Genomic DNA, 18,676 nt, shown 5'->3' on the forward strand with positions numbered 1-18,676 from the left:
TGAAAATGTTGTGTGTCAGTAAATTATAAACTGGTATGAAGTGGTGTGACTTGAGCGCTCTGTCGGGCGTCTGTGAGCTCACTGAACTGTGGACAGTCGTCCACGTTTCTGTCTTCAGTCTCCTGTTTGTGAGATAAATGCCACCCGATTCAAACGAGGAGCTGCTCGGTGTTTACCTGTTGCCATGGTGAATACTGGTGTCAGAGCTCCATTGATCGTGGCTTTCATAGTCTCGTTAACCTGCTGTCTGCCTCTGAGGTGGGAGGGGTCGTACGGGTGAGGCTATAGAAACAGAAAGACGGAGCAGTGGGTTTGTTTGGGTTTTTTTGAAGAACATTTATCACGTTCCTTCTGGTTTCACTTGTTTTTGTGCTTTTTGAAGGTTTTCAAGTTTTTTTCCTTTCTGTAAAAAAACAAAACAGAAACTCAGGTGAGCAGGTATGGCAAGCTCCGCCCCTAATAAGCCAACAATAACACAGATCACACCCTGTTCACTGTAACACACACACACACACACTCCCTGCTGCAGAGGGTCACATGATACACTCACCTGTGTCCTGTTGCTGCTGAGCACAGGTGTGTAGGTGGGAGGAGTCACCTGGGGAGAATGCGGTCAGTCAGGTTTGGGTCCTTCGACCCGCCCGGTTAGTCTCCTCAGACCTGAGCTGAGTTGGTGCCTGTGGGAGGTTTGCCACAGTACTGCTGGGTCGTTGCTGCCGTGCTGTGGAGGAACATGTCTGTTAATCTGAGCAAGAATGGAGCCGCGCTGATGGCCGCCTACGAGGAGGTGGTGAGCGGCAAGTCTAACACAGACTGGTGAGATAAAGTTCACCTGTGTGTCTGTCCACACCTACATCTGCTGCACACCCACACCTGTCTGTCTGTTTCAGGGCACTGTTCACCTACGAAGGAAACACCAACAACCTCCGAGTGGCACAGAAAGGAGGTAAGTACTTGGATCCAAACTTTTGATCCCTCCGAATTTATTTCCTGTGGATTTCCCCTCACTTCCTGTTTTATTTTGAAGGTCAGGTCCTGTGTTCTTTGCTGTCCTTCCTCTCTGACTCTTCTCTCTGCTGGTTTCCTGCTGTTTTTGGACCTGAGGAGATGTTTGAGGTGTTCTTGCACTCCACCCTGTTTCTTGACCTCAGTTTGACTTTTTTCAGCAGTGCTGCAGTCTGTCCCTCTGTGCACATGTAAACCCTAAGACTTCCTAATGTAAGACAACCAAGTTCAGCTTTTTCCACGTGATGATCATCATGACTGTAAGAAATACACTCATCCAGACTGTCCGAAAGTATAAAACAAAGTTGTGTTCATCACAGAAAATGTCCTTTTGTTTGGACCAACTGTAAAAACAGACATTTCTAGCGTCAGCAGCAAAAAACATTTATCTCCTCCTGGGGGCCGGAATGAAGGCTTTACTGGGCTGATTCTGGCCCCCAGGCCTTATGTTTGACTCCTCTGGTCTGCTCCCAGAGTGTTTTCTGTTTCTGAGGGTTTCATGTTAAAATCCAGGAGCATACCGACCACATGCAGAGTGGTGTTTGCCCTAATACACTTAAAACTTATTATTAAATATGAAGCAAACATTAACAGCGTGGTTATTACAAGCATTCAGCTTCCACAGCTGAGCCACGGCTACATCTTGTGATGTACCAATAAGTTTCAGCAGAATGGAGCAGAGGCTGCAAGTGAAAGCAAAGAAAACCACTGGGCTCAGGTCTGTGAACGCTGGTACAGCTGGTGTGTTGAAGCACACAGATAAGAATGTGCTGCTCTCAGGTGGGAAAGAAAGAAAAAGTTGCTCAGCGCTCCAAACTGGTTTGTGCAGCTGAGAAATGATGCAATGACATCACCGGCATTAAGACTGTCAGAGGAACGTCTCAAACAAGCTGTGGAGGGTTTTTCGTGCAGCACTTGACCTCTTTATGTGTTACACAGGACGTGCGCGCAGGAACACCAGCGTAAGCCACCCTCATAACCTTCTGATCTCCAGTCTGGCCTTCAGGTGTCTGCGGTCTGATCTAAATGAGATCATGTTCTCCTTTGTGTTTTGTGTAGATGGAGGGTTGGAGGAGATGGTGGAGGAGCTGAACAGCGGGAAGGTGATGTACGCTTTCTGTCGAGTCAGGGACCCGAACTCTGGACTGCCCAAATACATCCTCATAAACTGGGTAAGACCAACTTTAACTCAAAGCTTTTTTTCCTGAAGTTTTTCTTTTTTCTGAAAACCACAAATATCTGAAGATTTCAGTGTGGATGTGAAGCTCAGGACTTTTTCACAGTGAGTAATCCAGACCATTAATAAGTGATCTCATGCTGTGGACGGATCATCTCAGACCTCTGGAGTGAAGTTTGGCTGGTTTCAGCATCTTCCAGTCACATGACAGGAAGCCCCTCAACATGTACTTTTTTTTAACCCCCATCCTCCATCTTCAGCCTGCTGATGTGTTCATATTAGCCTAGCCACCGAGTAGGTCATCGTTATATGCCCACTTCACTCCATCTTCGATCCTACAGTCAGAACATGGCATGTCATCGTTAGATGGAAACTAGCCCTCTGACTTCCTCCTAAAGTCTGGCAGAGTCTGCGAGGCTAAACAGTCCATATCCAGTTCTGAGATCCTGTAGAGAGCTCTGCAGACTTTACTTTCTATGAGTGTCGAGTGATAGAAGGATGCCATATTCACAGGATTGAATGGATGATTTTTGTTTTCTAAGACAGGTGAAGGTGTGAAGGACTCTCGGAAAGGACAGTGTGCCAATCACGTGAGCACCATAGCAGGTTTCCTGAAGGTGAGTCTGGCCTCTTTTTCCTGTTAATGTGTGTGAAGAGCTGCATCATTAACATGTGTGACATCACAGGGAGCCCATGTGACTGTAAACGCCCGTGCGGAGGACGACGTGGACCCAGAGACCATCTTGGCCAAAGTGGCCAAAGCGTCCGGCGCTAACTTTAACTTCCACAAGCAAACGCAGGAGTACAGAGACGTTCCCAGAGGACCCGTGGTGAGATCACGCCGCCTGAATCGGCAGCACAGCCTCGTTTTACCATCCAATAAGCCAATATTTCATCTCACAGTGCACTCCTACCCCTGCATGAACATTAATGTAGATCTTCTTCAGCTCAAACACTTCTGTCTACAGAGAGAGAATGCTGAAATAAAGAATAAATAATCAGGGTTGCGCACAAAGAAGAAAAACAGGACATTTCTGTTATAATCCCTGAGCTTTTTCTCTCGTCAGGGTTCTGTGTACCGCAAAGTCAATGCTGTCGAGGAAATCCAACAAATCAACAAGGACGACTTCTGGGTCAAAGCTCAGGTTCGGTTTCAACTCCGAGTCCTCCAAGATTGTACCACAGGTTTCAGTCAGCAAAGTCACACGACTCTCTATTTCTTCTTCTTCTCCTTCAGCGGGATGAAGAAATGCGTCAAAAGGAGGAAAGCATTCGAGTGGAACAGGAGAGGCAGGAGGCGGAGAGGGAGAGGAGGGACATGGAGGAGAGACAGTCGAAGGAGAGGGAGAGGATAGCGAGAGAGAGAGCTCAGCAGATCGAACAGGAGAAGTGAGTCAGACACACAAAACACAAAATCACAGAAACTCATGAAGAAGACACTTCAAGTATTTTGTGTTTCAGGCTCCGGCAGAAGCAGCGGGAGGACGAGGAGCGAGAGCAGGAACAGCAGCGTCGGGTGAGCTCAGCTTCAGCTCACTGATCCTGATTCGGTTGAGTTTATGAGCCCAGCCAGCATCACATTACTGCTCCTGATAGATTAAAAATAAATCTAATTTGGAAAACAACAGTTTATTTGATCACAAACAATATAAAAAACAATATTCAACATTACTATTTAACCCCTTTTAAAAAAAGTTATAAACATAAATAAACAGAAATATAAAGGGGCAAAAATCCTGAAGTACACATGAATAAATTCAAACATAAAAGCAAACATAAAAGAAGTTATTAAACTGAAAACTATTTCAGATAATGAAAAGTAAATAAACAGGAAATAATGGAAAGGGTAACATGTTTTAAATTACCCAATAATAATGACATAGATATTAGTTAATTAATTGATTTTGAGGGTAAGAGAAAGATGTTTTTAACTTTTAAAGGATGAGCTAACTTGTGTATTTAATTCATAAATAAATAAAAAAAACATATTAAGAAAGTAAAAAATACTGGATTATGAGTCATTTCTTTATTGAAACTTTATTTTAAATCCTTTTGGCAAATCACTGAGGCAGGGAAGTCTGTGTTGTGTGATGTTAAAATTATATTTAACGTCATGTATGAATAATTTCTGTGTTTCAGAATGAGCAGCTGGAGAACATGAAGATGACGGGAATTTCCGCTGCTGCCTCGGTGCAGAAAGCTAACGTGAGCGCAATTTTGACCATAAATTCTTGTAACGTAATATCTGCTCCTGTTTCTCCCTCTAAATGTTCATTATTTATTTTCACACAGCATCAGAAACATAAAAAAAATGATCACACAGGTTTAACTTTTTTGTTATTCCAGTTTCATTTTTGATCAGCTGGGTGGATGGCTCTGAGCAGATGTTAAAACTAGAGAAATGAGGATTTTCTCGGTGATTTGTTCACATTTGTTTGGCTCTGTGATTGGATGTTGCCCACCAAGACGTATCATGGGAACTGTAGTCTGCTTCACATGTTTAGTTCTACAGCCTGGAAGCCTTTACATTTTTTTACTGTAAGCCAAATTGAAATGAACAGGAAGAGCTGAATTACAAAGGCTGAAGAGTTGCATTGAGAGAAGTGTAGGATCCTGCCTCTTTACTTTAATGTCACCCAGTTTTATTCACAGGAGGCGAAATCTCTGATTTCTCAGAGAGCGTTTAATCCCAGAGACATCTTCAAGCAGAAGGAGCAGAGCTTTGATGCTGGCGACACACCTGCTGCCTCCAGACCCGGTAAGAAACACGATGATGATAATGATGAGGATGATGATGATGATGGTGGTTCACCTTAAAGTTTCCCCCTGCAGGGAGGCTGCAGAGTCCGTTTCTATCGCAGAAATCGTTTGAGCGAGACGTCCCGGTTCAGCCTCGGTTTCCACCATCCTCTCCTCCAGCAGTGACCCCCCTGTCTCTGATTACATCTGCTTCACCTGTGCTGCCTGTCTCACATGCTGCACCTGCCTCCACTACAGCACCAGAGAGGTCACACTCACCTGTGCAGCCTGCAGGTGAGACATATTGAGGCAGCTTTTCAACTGCAGGAGGTTCCCAGAAGGAACCACAGTTCTTTGGTGTAGAACAGAAATAAAAAATAAAGTAAGTTTTGTGGAGTAACTGTTGTTCTCACAGTTCTCACAAAACTGCTGGCCTTCAGCAGGCGTCCAGAAGTTAGCCAGTCAGAACCAAGGTGGCTTTTTATTTTTAAATATTAAGCTTTGTTAAAAATACTTTCAAATTTAGGAGTGGATTTGTGTGATGAGTAGAAAACTTGTGTTCACATAACACTGATATTTTCTTTGGATATGCTGAATCAGCTGAAAAAGTTGAGTCTGGAAACCTTTTTTTATGTATTAATTTAACTGATTAGTGACCTGAACTGTGAAATACCCGCGTGTTGTGTGTATGACATGAAGTAAGACGTCCCTCCTGCAAACACAGACGCTGGTTATGGTGACGAAGACGAGTGGTCAGATGATTTTGATGAAGATGAAGCTGCACAAGGTGTGAACTTTAACGTCATTTCATTTAAACTTTTGTTTTGTGCAATTTTGATCATTTATCAATAATCAGAGTCGTTTGAATTAGGTTTTTTTTTAATCTTTTTCTTCCTATAAGACCATATTTTATATGATGATCAGTTTGTCACTAACATCAACACCCACAAAAATCACTCCGAGTACATTTACACAATACTTTATACTTCTAGTATGCTACATTTCAGAGTTTTCTTAGTCTTATAACTGCAGCTGAGATTTAAACACATGAATTACAAATAGCTGCAGAACAACACCATATCAATTTAATTCAATTAATTAGTCAATGAATCTAATGTTCAGTAAATTTAAAAATAACAGACATCTCAATAATAATAAAGCAAACAAAATAAACCTAAAACAATCTGAAACCACATTAGAAAACATTAGAGTTGAAAATGTCACTTTTATCCATTTTAAATTAAATCTATAACACTGTGAAGTGAATACTAATGAATTTTTCCTCAGTGGTGCTTTTACATTTGAAACATTAAAGACAAAAAAACAAAAGTAATTAAATATGTTAAATACTGGAAACTTAGCAGTTTAAAGTTTAAACTTTGCTATATTTTCAAATTTTTTGGTTAATAAAATTAATTAATTTGAACTATTTTACATATTGAGTAAGAGTCACTGTCAGAGTTGGCGAGTCAGTGAATTTTTGAGTTTGCAGCAGCAAATGATGGACGTTAGCTGAAATAATTTGTGGTTATTCTGTGTTTGCTCCATCATGTTTACAGCTCACAGCTTGGTTTTTGTTTCGTTGGCCTTCATGTTTGTAAAGCTGTTACACCACGATTGTAGCACAGCGCTGGTTAGATAGATAGATTTGTTCACTGGCTATATCAGAATCTCAGACTATGTAACATAATTCATAGTAACATTTCTGTAACTTCTGTTTTTTGAGGGTTGTAGTGTGGTGATACTTAGTACTTTTCCTGGAATTGGAGTATTAATACTTTATCCTGTTGGTACTTTTGTGTCTTTTCTCGCTGTCCTGGAAAACAAAGAACACTTTTTCATCTCTGGTATTTAAAACTTGTGATTTTTATAATGTGCAGAGGGAAGTCCAGCTCAAGATGATCCATACATGGCACCGCATTCAGCCTGGAGTAACGAGGACCTGTATCAAAACGTTTCCCAGCATGCACCAGCAGTAAGTCCTCTTCATCATAAGTACATTTACATGTACAACACTCCCAGTAAATATTTTCCTTAGAAATTAACAACGTATTTTGATTCTGATTCCTCCCTTAACGTCTTACTAACAGTTTGAGAAATGTATCTGACTCAAAAACTGACCAATAGACCTGAGACTTAGTGGGTGTATCTCTGTGGTCTCGAGTAAGTGCAGTGCTGAGTTTGAGGTTGTTTGGATGACTAGATCTCAGACTTTGGCTAAAATTTGTTCTCTGTTAGAATAAACTGATACAGGGGGAGGCGTGTTTGTTCTGATCATTTTCTGAAGATGTTATACCCAAGTTTAATCATAGCAAAACACTAACCTAAACCACAGCATCTAATTCTATGTTTAACCCTGACACCAAGATTGAACCTTCAGTCATTCCTTTTAATGTGTCCCACCTCAACCAAAGAAATCATAAACAGGATTGTGTTTTGTAAAATAATGCAAAATCCCTAAAATTTGCTTACTATGACTGAAAGTGCTCTGCACAAGAATTCCAGTGTGCCTTGACTGCTAGTTTTATGCACAAATGGCAAAAAAAGAACCTTGAAATGGGAAACATACTGTGACCATGCCTCAATCAGAAAATGTTTCATTTAGCATAAGAAATAATTCTGAATTTCCAGTGAAGCACTGTTTAAATAAATACTCTTCCAGCTGTTTCTGTTTACTTTTCCAGACGTTTGTTTTCTCATTCCAACTTTTTTCAGATATATTGGTACCATTAGATTCAGAATGAGCTCATATTTGTCATGAAATAAAATACACATACAGTGGCTTGCAAAAGTATTTGGCCCCCTTGAACTTTTCCACATTTTGTCACATTACAGCCACAAACCTGAATCAATTTTATTGGAATTCCACGTGAAAGACCAATACAAAGTGGTGTACACGTGAGAAGTGGAATGAAAATTATACATGATTCTAGAGATGGACCGATCCGATATTACGTATCGGTATCGGTCCGATACTGACCTAAATGACTGGATCGGATATCGGAGAAAAATAAAAAATGTAATCCGATCCATTAAATATCACGAAAGCACCTCACAAAACTTGCAACACGCCGTAACTCACCTCAGAACGTTAGCATGTCGGAGCAGTATGCATCACGTGATAGAGCGGCTGTGGCATGCGGGACCTGTCGGTGGTCTGGATAGCATTTGGAGCTTCGCTAGCAACCTGGCATTTCATCTCCGACAAAGTTATCCCCGAGAGAAGTAAAGCAAGTGTGTAAGTCCATCTCTGAATGTTTGTAAAGCATTCCTGCGTTAAGCTTAACGAGCGACTGCCTCTCGCTCTCCGGCTGCTACTTCAATCGTGAAACTGCTTAAATGATCAGCTGATCGGCTTTTCTGTTGCGAGTCCGTCTTTGTTTTTGGCCCACTTTGCACCAGAAAGAGGAAACCAGCGGCTGAACAACAGCAGCACGTTTAAGCTTGATAAGCTGTTGTTAGAATTTATTTAATATTACTTTCTACACCAGGATCTTTTTCTACGTAGCTGACGCTGGTAACTGTGCAGGGGCGGATCTAGCAAAGTTTAGCCAGGGGGGCCGATAGGGCATTAACTGGGAAAAGGGGGCACAAAGACATACTTTTCTTTCTTATTCTCATTTAAAATGTCTAGCTTTTAATAAATAATTATCTGACACACAAAGTTTTAATTTGATGTAAAATGAATAGAAGTCAATTACTGTATATAGTGACTATTAAGTCTAATATATATATATATACCCTAGTAAGCTATAGTACTTTTTCCTTTGGGAAGGTACCATCTGTGCAGTCTGCAATTTTGTTGAAGAAAGATGTTGAATCTATTTAATATTTCTTGAAAAATTGATTTCTGTGCATTTTTTTTCACACTGCATCAAATTAAGGTTGATTACGTCGATTAAGCATCATGAGGTGGCGCGTGAGGGGTGGTTCCCTATTTTTTATTTATTTATTTTTGTTGTTGCTGGGAGTTGGAACCCTATTAGTTAGGTTGCTTAATATTTACGCTAAGTACTCTTTAAAATACCAGAATAGGGAGGATGGTGTAGGTCTAAGTTTATTAGATTGATCAGTATTGCTGAACTATGAAATATTTTTTTTGTATACAGGTATAACAGAATAGCTTTAGTGTAGTTGTTGTTTTAAACTTGAGTATGAACTTGCAGACTTGCAAAATGCAGCAAGATATTTTAAAAAACAGTTTTGTTGATTAAAAAACACTATATCGGATTCATATCGGTATCGGCAGATATCCAAATTTATGATATCGGTATCGGTATCGGACATAAAAAAGTGGTATCGTGCCATCTCTACATGATTCTAAACATTTCTTACAAATAAATAACTGAAAAGTGGGGTGTGCGTAATTATTCAGCCCCCTTTGGTCTGAGTGCAGTCAGTTGCCCATAGACATTGCCTGATGAGTGCTAATGACTAAATAGAGTGCACCTGTGTGTGATCTAATGTCAGTACAAATACAGCTGCTCTGTGACGGCCTCAGAGGTTGTCTAAGAGAATATTGGGAGCAACAACACCATGAAGTCCAAAGAACACACCAGACAGGTCAGGGATAAAGTTATTGAGAAATGTAAAGCAGGCTTAGGCTACAGAAAGATTTCCCAAGCCTTGAACATCCCACGGAGCACTGTTCAAGCAATCGTTCAGAAATGGAAGGAGTATGGCACAACTGTAAACCTACCAAGACAAGGCCGTCCACCTAAACTCACAGGCCGAACAAGGAGAGCGCTGATCAGAAATGCAGCCAAGAGGCCCATGGTGACTCTGGACGAGCTGCAGAGATCTACAGCTCAGGTGGGGGAATCTGTCCATAGGACAACTATTAGTCATGCACTGCACAAAGTTGGCCTTTATGGAAGAGTGGCAAGAACAAAGCCATTGTTAACAGAAAACCATAAGAAGTCCCGTTTGCAGTTTGCCACAAGCCATGTGGGGGACACAGCAAACATGTGGAAGAAGGTGCTCTGGTCAGATGAGACCAAAATGGAACTTTTTGCCCAAAATACAAAACGCTATGTGTGCCAGAAAACTAACACTGCACATCACTCTGAACACACCATCCCCACTGTCAAATATGGTGGTGGCAGCATCATGCTCTGGGGGTGCTTCTCTTCAGCAGGGACAGGGAGGCTGGTCAGAGTTGATGGGAAGATGGATGGAGCCAAATACAGGGCAATCTTGGAAGAAAACCTGTCTGCAAAAGACTTGAGACTGGGGCAGAGGTTCACCTTCCAGCAGGACAACGACCCTAAACATAAAGCCAGGGCAACAATGGAATGGTTTAAAACAAAACATATCCATGTGTTAGAATGGCCCAGTCAAAGTCCAGATCTAAATCCAATCGAGAACCTGTGGCAAGATCTGAAAACTGCTGTTCACAAACGCTGTCCATCTAATCTGACTGAGCTGGAGCTGTTTTGCAAAGAAGAGTGGGCAAGGATTTCAGTCTGTAGATGTGCAAAGCTGGTAGAGACATACCCTAAAAGACTGGCAGGTGTAATTGCAGCAAAAGGTGGTTCAACAAAGTATTGACTCAGGGGGTTGAATAATTACGCACACCCCACTTTGCAGTTATTTATTTGTAAAAGATGTTTGGAATCATGTATGATTTTTGTTCCACTTCTCACGTGTACACCACTTTGTGTTGGTCTTTCACGTGGAATTCCAATAAAATTGATTCATGTTTGTGGCTGTAATGTGACAAAATGTGGAAAAGTTCAAGGGGGTCGAATACTTTTGCAAACCACTGTAAGTTCTTGGCTTCTAAGTTAATGAATACCTATATTTGTAGACCTACACTCAACAAAAATATAAACGCAACACCTTTGTTACTGCTCCCATTCCCCATGGGATGGACGTAGAGACCTAAAATTCATTCCAGATACACAATATAACCATCCCTCCCAAACAGTGGTCACAAATCAGTCCAAATGTGTGGTAGTGGGCACATCTGCTATATTGAGATAATCCATCCCACCTCACAGGTGTGCCACATCAGGATGCTGATCTGACATCATGAGTAGTGCACAGGTGTACCTCAGACTGCCCACAACAAAAGGCCACCCTGGAATGTGCAGTTTTTTGCGCTATTGGGGGTCTGGGGACCCAGAACCGGTCAGTATCTGGTGTGACCACCATTTGCCTCATGCAGTGCAACACATCGTCGCATGGAGTCTATCAGATTGTCAATTGTGGCCTGTGGAATGTTGGTCCACTCCACTTCAATGGCTGTGCGAGGTTGTTGGATATTCGTGGGAACTGGTACACGCTGTCGTATACGCCGGTCAAGCACATCCCGAACATGCTCAATGGGTGACATGTCCGGTGAGCATGCTGGCCATGCAAGAACTGGGACATTCTCAGCTGCCATCTGCCCTGAACAATGTGAACCATGATTCATCCGTGAAGCGCACACCTCTCCAACGTGCCAGACGCCATCGAATGTGAGCATTTGCCCACACAAGTCTGTTACGGCGACGAGCTGGAGTCAGGTCAAGACCCCGATGAGGACGACGGGCATGCAGTTGAGCGTCCCTGAGACGGTTTCTGACAGTTTGTGCAGAAATTGTTTTGTTGTGCAAACCAATTGTTCCAGCAGCTGTCTGGGTGGCTGGTCTCAGACGATCTTGGAGGTGAACCTGCTGGATGTGGAGGTCCTGGGCTGGTGTGGTTACACGAGGTCTGCGGTTGTGAGGCCGGTTGGATGTGCTGCCATATTCTCTGAAACGCCTGTGGAGACGGCTTATGGTTGAGAAATGAACATTCAATGCACGGGCGACAGATCTGGTTGACATTCCTGCTGTCAGCATGCCAATTGCACGCTCCCTCATTGCTTGTGGCATCTGTGGCATTTTGCTGTGAGACAAAACTGCACATTCCAGGGTGGCCTTTTGTTGTGGGCAGTCTGAGGTACACCTGTGCACTACTCATGATGTCAGATCAGCATCCTGATGTGGCACACCTGTGAGGTGGGATGGATTATCTCAATATAGCAGATGTGCCCACTACCACACATTTGGACTGATTTGTGACCACTGTTTGGGAGGGATGGTTATATTGTGTATCTGGAATGAATTTTAGGTCTCTACGTCCATCCCATGGGGAATGGGAGCAGTAACAAAGGTGTTGCGTTTATATTTTTGTTGAGTGTATTTATTGAGGTGATTCATGTATTTATTTAATCTCTTCTGGCAGATTTGGTCCTCCAGTGTTTGAGTAAAAAGTTATTGAATGAAATGATTTAAAATACTGTTTAAATGTTAATTAGCTGTTTTTGAATTTCAGGCTGATGGTATTAATTGGGATGGCAGTGGACAAGGTATCTGTGCCAGAGCTCTGTACGACTACCAGGCCGGTACGTACGCGCGCGCGCACACACACACACACACACACACACACACACACACACACACACACACACACACACACACACACACACACACACACACACACACACACACACTCATGTTTTTGGTAGTTGTGGGGTCTGCCGTCTTCTCTGTGACTACTGAGGACCATCGTGTCTTGTGGTCTAACATGTCTGAATGAAATTGGAAAGAGTCCAGAGTGTTGTTCACCATACTGATATCATGAAAATAAGACTTCTGTGATATCACAACAACATTATTGTAATTGAGTTTGCACTGGGGCCTCTAGTGGCCTGTGAAGGTACAGCAGATCATTCACAGTAAATGACATGTTTTTATTTATCCATTTATTTGGTTTGATTATCAAATAATTATCAGTTATTGAATATTAATGATTAAATGCTTAACTAGTTGAGTTTCCACATTTTTTTATAAATTTACCTGCAAATATTTGACCAAAATGTATTCTGTATTCTTCAATTGAGGAAAAGTGTTTAAATGAACCATTGACTGTCACAGGGGAAAAGCTGTTAAAGAAGGATGAATCTCAATAAATGAATCAAGAAGATCAAATCTGTAAATCAAATCTGTAAAAACAGGATAGCTCAGTAGGTAAAGTGGTCGCCCCATGATCGGAAGGTCGGCGGTTCGAATCCACTTAACGGCTACCCTGAGGTACCCCTGAGCAAGGTACCGTCCCTACACACTGCTCCCCGGGCGCCTGCTTAGTGGGCTGCCCACTGCTTCACTGAGTGAATGGGTCAAATGCAGAGAAAAACAAGTAATTTCCCCATGGGGATCAATAAAGTATCCATTATTATTATTATTATTATTATTATTATTATTATAATAATGCTTTTTATTGGCTGTAAAATAAGCTTGCAGTGGTCTTACATTTGGAAAGAGCTGTTGTACCTCAACAGTGCAGTAAGCCATCCAGTTTGGTTATTATTTATCACATTTACCTGATGAAACACTGAAATGTTGTTGTTTTACATACAGATCTAAAGTCGAGTATACAGAACAGTTTCTTTCATTTCTTTTTTTTAAATGCTTGTAATTTTAAACTTGAAACTCTTGAAAGGTGTTTCTAGATAAACCTTTAGTTTAACTGAGTTTTCTCTCTTCCTCACAGCGGATGACACTGAGATCACCTTTGACCCCGATGACATTATTACTCAGATAGAAATGCTGGATGAGGGTTGGTGGAGAGGTGTTGGACCTGATGGGGAATACGGCATGTTCCCGGCTAACTATGTGGAGCTTATCTAGTTGTCATTGGCTCATTGTCCTGTTAATTTTAATAAAGCTGTGGGTGTTTCAGATGGATATTTTACTCACATTAACTTGTTCAGTATCACTGAATTAATAAACCTTTGTAAAAACCAGTAAACAATAAATACAGTCATTTTCAAGTGCAGTTTGGATATTGCTCTTATTTTTCTTTTGTCCTATTTGGCCAGTCTTACTACCGTAATTAATAAGAAGTATAAATTAGGTTCATATAGAGCCTTTTAATAAACTCAAGGTTGCTTTACGCACAAAACTCAAATGCCTCAGTGAACAGGTGGCATTTCAGCCGAGACTGGGACTATGGACCTCAGAGGGGGCCTGCAGAGCATCTCAAGGAGGACACACAGCATGTGGTGATGCTCCTGTGTTCTTCAGGCAGTCACTGACTTTCTTACAAAACAGTTCTTATATTTAAAAAAAAAAAAAAAAGTTAATTTGTCCAGATAGTTTGGAGTCTCTGAAAATGTGGGGAAAAACTGCTCTCCAGTCAGCAGAGTTTCAAATATAAAAACTGTCTTTGTCAGAAAAGTTCTTCAGTTCCCTGGTTTTTTTAATTATTTTATTTCCGTACCTCTTTTAAATATCTATGTCAATGTTAATTAAGTTTATTATATTATTTTATATTTATTACAATATTCATGTATTGTTTTTTTAATGTCCGTCCTTAGTTTTAATGTTGTCATGTTTCATAATATCTGTCTTGTGTTTTATTACCTGATTTGAGCAGACTGTACTGTAGGAAGGAGTATCAGGGCCACATTAAGAAAAGAAAAGTCAAGTGTTTTGAGAATAAAGTTGAAATGTGGAGATGATCATTGTTGTTTCAAGACAAACTGCCATGTTTGCCATCTCTCCACGACCAGCTGTTTCCTTGTTACTTTATTTGTGCTGAATAAAGTTTGTTTGTTTGTTTGTTTGTTTTTTAAAGCAGCACGCTGCTGCTCTGACGTCATTTCCGTGCGCCCGGCCTCCCTGACAGTGAAGAAGGAGAAATGGCTGCAAGGTTACTGCTCCGCTCCGCCGTTAGAGCCGCGGCAGCCTGCCGCTCCGCCCGGACCCCCGCTCTGAGCCGCGGCATGGCGGCAGGAGGTGAGCCACGAGCCGGCACAGAACACCCGGAACCAACCGGAACAGGCGGCTTAGAGAGGGTCTAATCCGCGGGGAGGTCGGAGGACGCCGAGCGCTTCCTGTCCTGGTGACGGCTCCTCTCGGATCAGACTTCATGTTAATATCCTGCGATTTATTAAAAACCGTGTGTTGGCTGATTGTTTGACTTGTAGATTTAAAAAGTCTTAATATATCAGAATTTAGTAATGACGACGGTCAATACGGTGAGATTTAAAACCTAAAATATATTTTATATCTGAAACAATTAACGTGTCATATTTTAACCTTCTCCATGAAGGTCCTTGAACGTCTCGTCGGTATGAAGATTAAACACATGAGAGAGTAACGGAAGTTGTCATTGGTCTGGTTTGCCGATCGAAGTGATCAGTAAGATTGTAATGGTATCGATAAACATAGCATTTTAACTTGCAGAGTTTCCCAGAAACCTGAATAATTTGTATGTAGTCTGGAACAGCTAAAGGCAGTGATCAATGCATTTTTAAGTTGCTGTGTGTGACCATGACTGACGATGATCAATGAAGTGAATCAGAGTGACGTGAATGAAAACATCAGATCAAACATTTCAGTTTTACACTGAGATGTTTTCATGTCTGTGAGAGAAACCCGTGCTGCTTTAGGTTTCACAAACTCAGCAACTCACTGAGGTCATAAGAACCTGTAATAACGTGTACTGTAGTCATGTGACCCACAGGGAGTCCACACATTAGCCAGTTCTGATGAACAGTGTTTGCTTTGAAGCTCTTAATCACACTGTGCTGTTCACAGGGATTCCCACTGATGAGGAGCAGGCCACCGGGCTGGAAAAGGTCATCATGAAGGCCATGAAACAGGGCGAGGTAAGACCGACGCACAGGAATTCTGACATCATGTGCTCCAGAAACATGAAAAACATAGTGTTTTTAAAAAAAAAACAGCAGTAGAAAAAGAAGAGCGTGATGTGGATTCATCTTAACACTATTTCACACAGACCAGAAATTAAATCAAGATTAAAATCATTAAACATCAAATCTGAGGAGAAACGAGAAGACTCAAGCTGTCGGTGTGTCGACATATTTCAGCAAAACTATAAAACATTTTTATTTTGAGTAGTTACTGATTTTGTTACTCATAATATTTATTTTTAGTATTTTTGGGCTTGTTTAAGTTTGTATTAATATTTGTTAATGTATTCTCGATTATTTGTTTATTTTCATAAAGCAGTTATTTGATTAACATTAGTTTTCTATGTTTTGCCTTTTTATTAATGATTAATAATTATTTTGTGGTATATTCGCTGCTCGGCTCATTTTCAAATATTAATATAAATTATTCTGTCTGCAGCTCAGCCTCAGCTGATCTGAGGTCAGCCTCTGAGTCGTGTGAATCGTTCTTGATGAACAATGAATTTTGAAATGAAACTGATGTTGAATACTGTCACGCCCCGACTCACCTGACTCCTCCCCCTCCTGTAGGACCCCTTCAACATGATGAAGCCAAAGCACTATGCAGGCTCCAAGGCTGACCCCCACCTGGTTCCCTCCATCACGAACAAAAGGATTGTGGGATGCGTGTGTGAGTTGTTGTTTCCTGTTTGTAAGCGTGTGTGAGTGTCGGCCACGGCTTTCTCAGGCGAGGGTTAAACTTTGCCCCAGGCTCAAAGATGGGCGGGGCATAATCCTCACTGGGGAAACCTGAGCGTGCGTGTGACGTACAGGTGGCACCGCTCTCACCCAGTTTCCTGTGTGCAGGTGAGGAGGACAACACGGCCGTGGTCTGGTTCTGGCTCCACGAGGGTGAGGCCCAGCGCTGTCCATCTTGCGGCTCCCACTACAAACTGGTTCCCCACGAACTCCCCCATTGACTCACCACGACCTCCTCCTGCGGAGCAAGCGGCACTGTCCGCTTCTCGCTGTCTCCTACTTGACATACCTGCTGACCTCATCAGTCATTGCTTACACGTTACATGTACTCGGGATCAAACACGTTCGGGGAACAAAGAGTTTCTTCAGACATTTCCATTCAGTCAGTTTACACACACAATTGTACTGCACACGTTACACTCCTCCCACCTCCCAGGAGCAGCAATAAACGTAACTTCCTGTTTGTGTGCGTCTCTGAGTCTTCTTCCTGTTTTTCATAGTTAACCATGATTAATGTGTTTTACATCGAACTTCTAGACTTGTTCTTGTAGTTTGAGTGAACTGTTCCTTTAACAATAAAGATCTGTTTATCCTGAATCAGCTGACTCAGTCTTTTTATTACCATATTTATTTATTTATTTATTTTGCGCCTGTCCCGTTTGGCTCTTTTGCCATCAGAATTGTTGTCTAAAGGCAAAGAAAGATGCCCAACGGATTTACTTTACCAAATTGACCATCCCAGCCTTGCCATAATGGTCCATTTGATTCACCTTTTATTGTTTATTTTATTTTCACTTGCTGAATACGGGACAGACTTGAATGGAAGAAAGAAGGGGAGAAAGAAAGAGGGAAAGAGAAACAGCTGAGAAGAGGGACGGGGGAGAAGGGCAAAAGACAAAAACCAACAGAACGGGCAGAGAAAAAAAAATGCATATATCAATCACCTGGATCACCTGCTGAGAAAGAAAAAAGAAAGCAAGCAGAAGAGAACAAGAGTAATAGAATAAACAACATCATAATGATATATGGGAATATGACAGTAAATACTAAATATTAAACATTATTTTGCAGCACATAAGATCAACAGAACACAGTGTGCTTTGAGGTAGGAGCCAAAAAGGGTGTAGTTTGTGGGTGTGATCACCCGTGTGTACACCTGTGAGCATGGACGCGCTTGTTTTTAAAAGGTTCCTTCATGTAATGATCTGCTAGAGGGTGTGGGGGGGCCACAGCCCCGTCCTCCAGGGCATGAAGCAGGTATGGAGGAGATCAAAACTCCAGACATCCAGAGGCCCCCAGAACACAAGAGACCAAGGAAGACCAACAGAGGGGCAGCCGCGCCACTGTCCCAGAAAGAGCTGAGGAGAGTCCCAGATGAGGGCTCACTCAGCAGCCGCGGAGCAGAAGCCAGGGGGAGTTGCAGTGACGCGCCCGTGAGCTCCGCCGGCAGCCAGCCGTGCCTGAGTGGCCGAGCCCCAGGCCGAGAGGCCGGGGGCACCCCACCTCCGAAGTGGCCCGAGCGAGCCCCAGGCTCCAGGCCCTGATAAGCGGCCGTCAAGGAGTGAGCCGGTGTGTACCCGGAGGCCCATCCCAGGACACAAAGAACCACCAACGCACCGATGTCTGAGGGAGTCCGCCACTGGCAGGGGAAGTGGTGGTAGGGGGAGATAGGCCTCCAAACCTTGGAGGGCCTGAGGTGTCCCCAGAGAGGTGGCGTCTGACACCCAACCTGACATATAGACACAGACATACAGGCACACACAGATACAAACATCCATTCCCACCCTCATGCTCTCATATGCACTTATGCACACTCAACCAACGTGGAGACAGACATAAAGAGACGCTGTACACACGATCACACTCCCCAAGCGTACTCTACAAACCGGGTCTAGGTACCCTTGCCCCTGGAGGGGGGAACTGCACCCAGACCCAGGTGGTGTTACCCTTTTCCCTGCGCTGGGGAGAGGCAGACCGCCCCGACTCCGCAGCAGCAGGGAGGCCCCACACCCCAGACCGCAGTCGGACGGCCAACTCCTCCTCCTAGCCCCCCCGCTCCAGCAGGCCGCAGAGAACGGGGGTGAGAGAAGACTCCAAACCTCCCTCCACCCGCTCATTGTAGTGTTGATGCATGTGTGTTCTAAGGTGCATTTAAAACCCAGGAGGGCATGGAGCTACCTGCCAGAGAGCAGCAGGTAAGCGCATAGTCCCTCCTGCTAGCCCTCAATGTCTACGTGTTACCATATTTATGATGTCACGGATACAGTAGCAGCAGCTGTTTGTAATCGACATGCTGTCATAATAATGACCAGAACGGCAGCGTGTGGCAG

General features: G+C 42.8%; 2 protein-coding genes across 2 annotated transcripts; both read left to right on the forward strand.

Moving 5' to 3' along the window:
* The first annotated feature begins 596 nt into the window (after window positions 1–596).
* On the forward strand, window positions 597–13,721 carry LOC308392158 (drebrin-like protein B). The gene is made up of 15 exons (XM_080875069.1): window positions 597–816; window positions 891–946; window positions 2,065–2,177; window positions 2,725–2,799; window positions 2,869–3,012; window positions 3,250–3,327; window positions 3,420–3,571; window positions 3,644–3,698; window positions 4,322–4,387; window positions 4,835–4,940; window positions 5,015–5,215; window positions 5,646–5,708; window positions 6,802–6,896; window positions 12,224–12,293; window positions 13,442–13,721. Exons 1-15 carry the CDS (start codon window positions 734–736, stop codon window positions 13,576–13,578), a joined length of 1,494 nt encoding a protein of 497 aa, XP_080731195.1. The 5' UTR covers window positions 597–733; the 3' UTR covers window positions 13,579–13,721.
* Window positions 13,722–14,529: 808 nt separating this feature from the next.
* Window positions 14,530–16,809, forward strand: cox5ba (cytochrome c oxidase subunit 5Ba). Its single transcript, XM_080875070.1, has 4 exons — window positions 14,530–14,688; window positions 15,493–15,563; window positions 16,179–16,278; window positions 16,455–16,809. The coding sequence occupies exons 1-4, from the start codon at window positions 14,592–14,594 to the stop codon at window positions 16,565–16,567; spliced, it is 381 nt and encodes a 126-aa protein (XP_080731196.1). The 5' UTR covers window positions 14,530–14,591; the 3' UTR covers window positions 16,568–16,809.
* The last annotated feature ends 1,867 nt before the right edge of the window (window positions 16,810–18,676 follow it).

Source organism: Rhamphochromis sp. 'chilingali' (assembly GCF_963969265.1).
Source record: "Rhamphochromis sp. 'chilingali' genome assembly, chromosome: 2".
NCBI classification, from domain to species: domain Eukaryota; kingdom Metazoa; phylum Chordata; class Actinopteri; order Cichliformes; family Cichlidae; genus Rhamphochromis; species Rhamphochromis sp. 'chilingali'.

Coding starts and splice junctions, on each gene's coding strand:
- LOC308392158 (XM_080875069.1), top strand. CDS start 734: ATGTCTGTTAATCTGAGCAAGAATGGAGCCGCGCTGATGGCCGCCTAC. Junction 5,709..6,801: donor TGAAGATGAAGCTGCACAAG/GTGTGAACTTTA, acceptor TATAATGTGCAG/AGGGAAGTCCAGCTCAAGAT. Junction 12,294..13,441: donor TCTGTACGACTACCAGGCCG/GTACGTACGCGC, acceptor TCTTCCTCACAG/CGGATGACACTGAGATCACC.
- cox5ba (XM_080875070.1), top strand. CDS start 14,592: ATGGCTGCAAGGTTACTGCTCCGCTCCGCCGTTAGAGCCGCGGCAGCC. Junction 14,689..15,492: donor CCGCGGCATGGCGGCAGGAG/GTGAGCCACGAG, acceptor TGCTGTTCACAG/GGATTCCCACTGATGAGGAG. Junction 16,279..16,454: donor AAGGATTGTGGGATGCGTGT/GTGAGTTGTTGT, acceptor TCCTGTGTGCAG/GTGAGGAGGACAACACGGCC.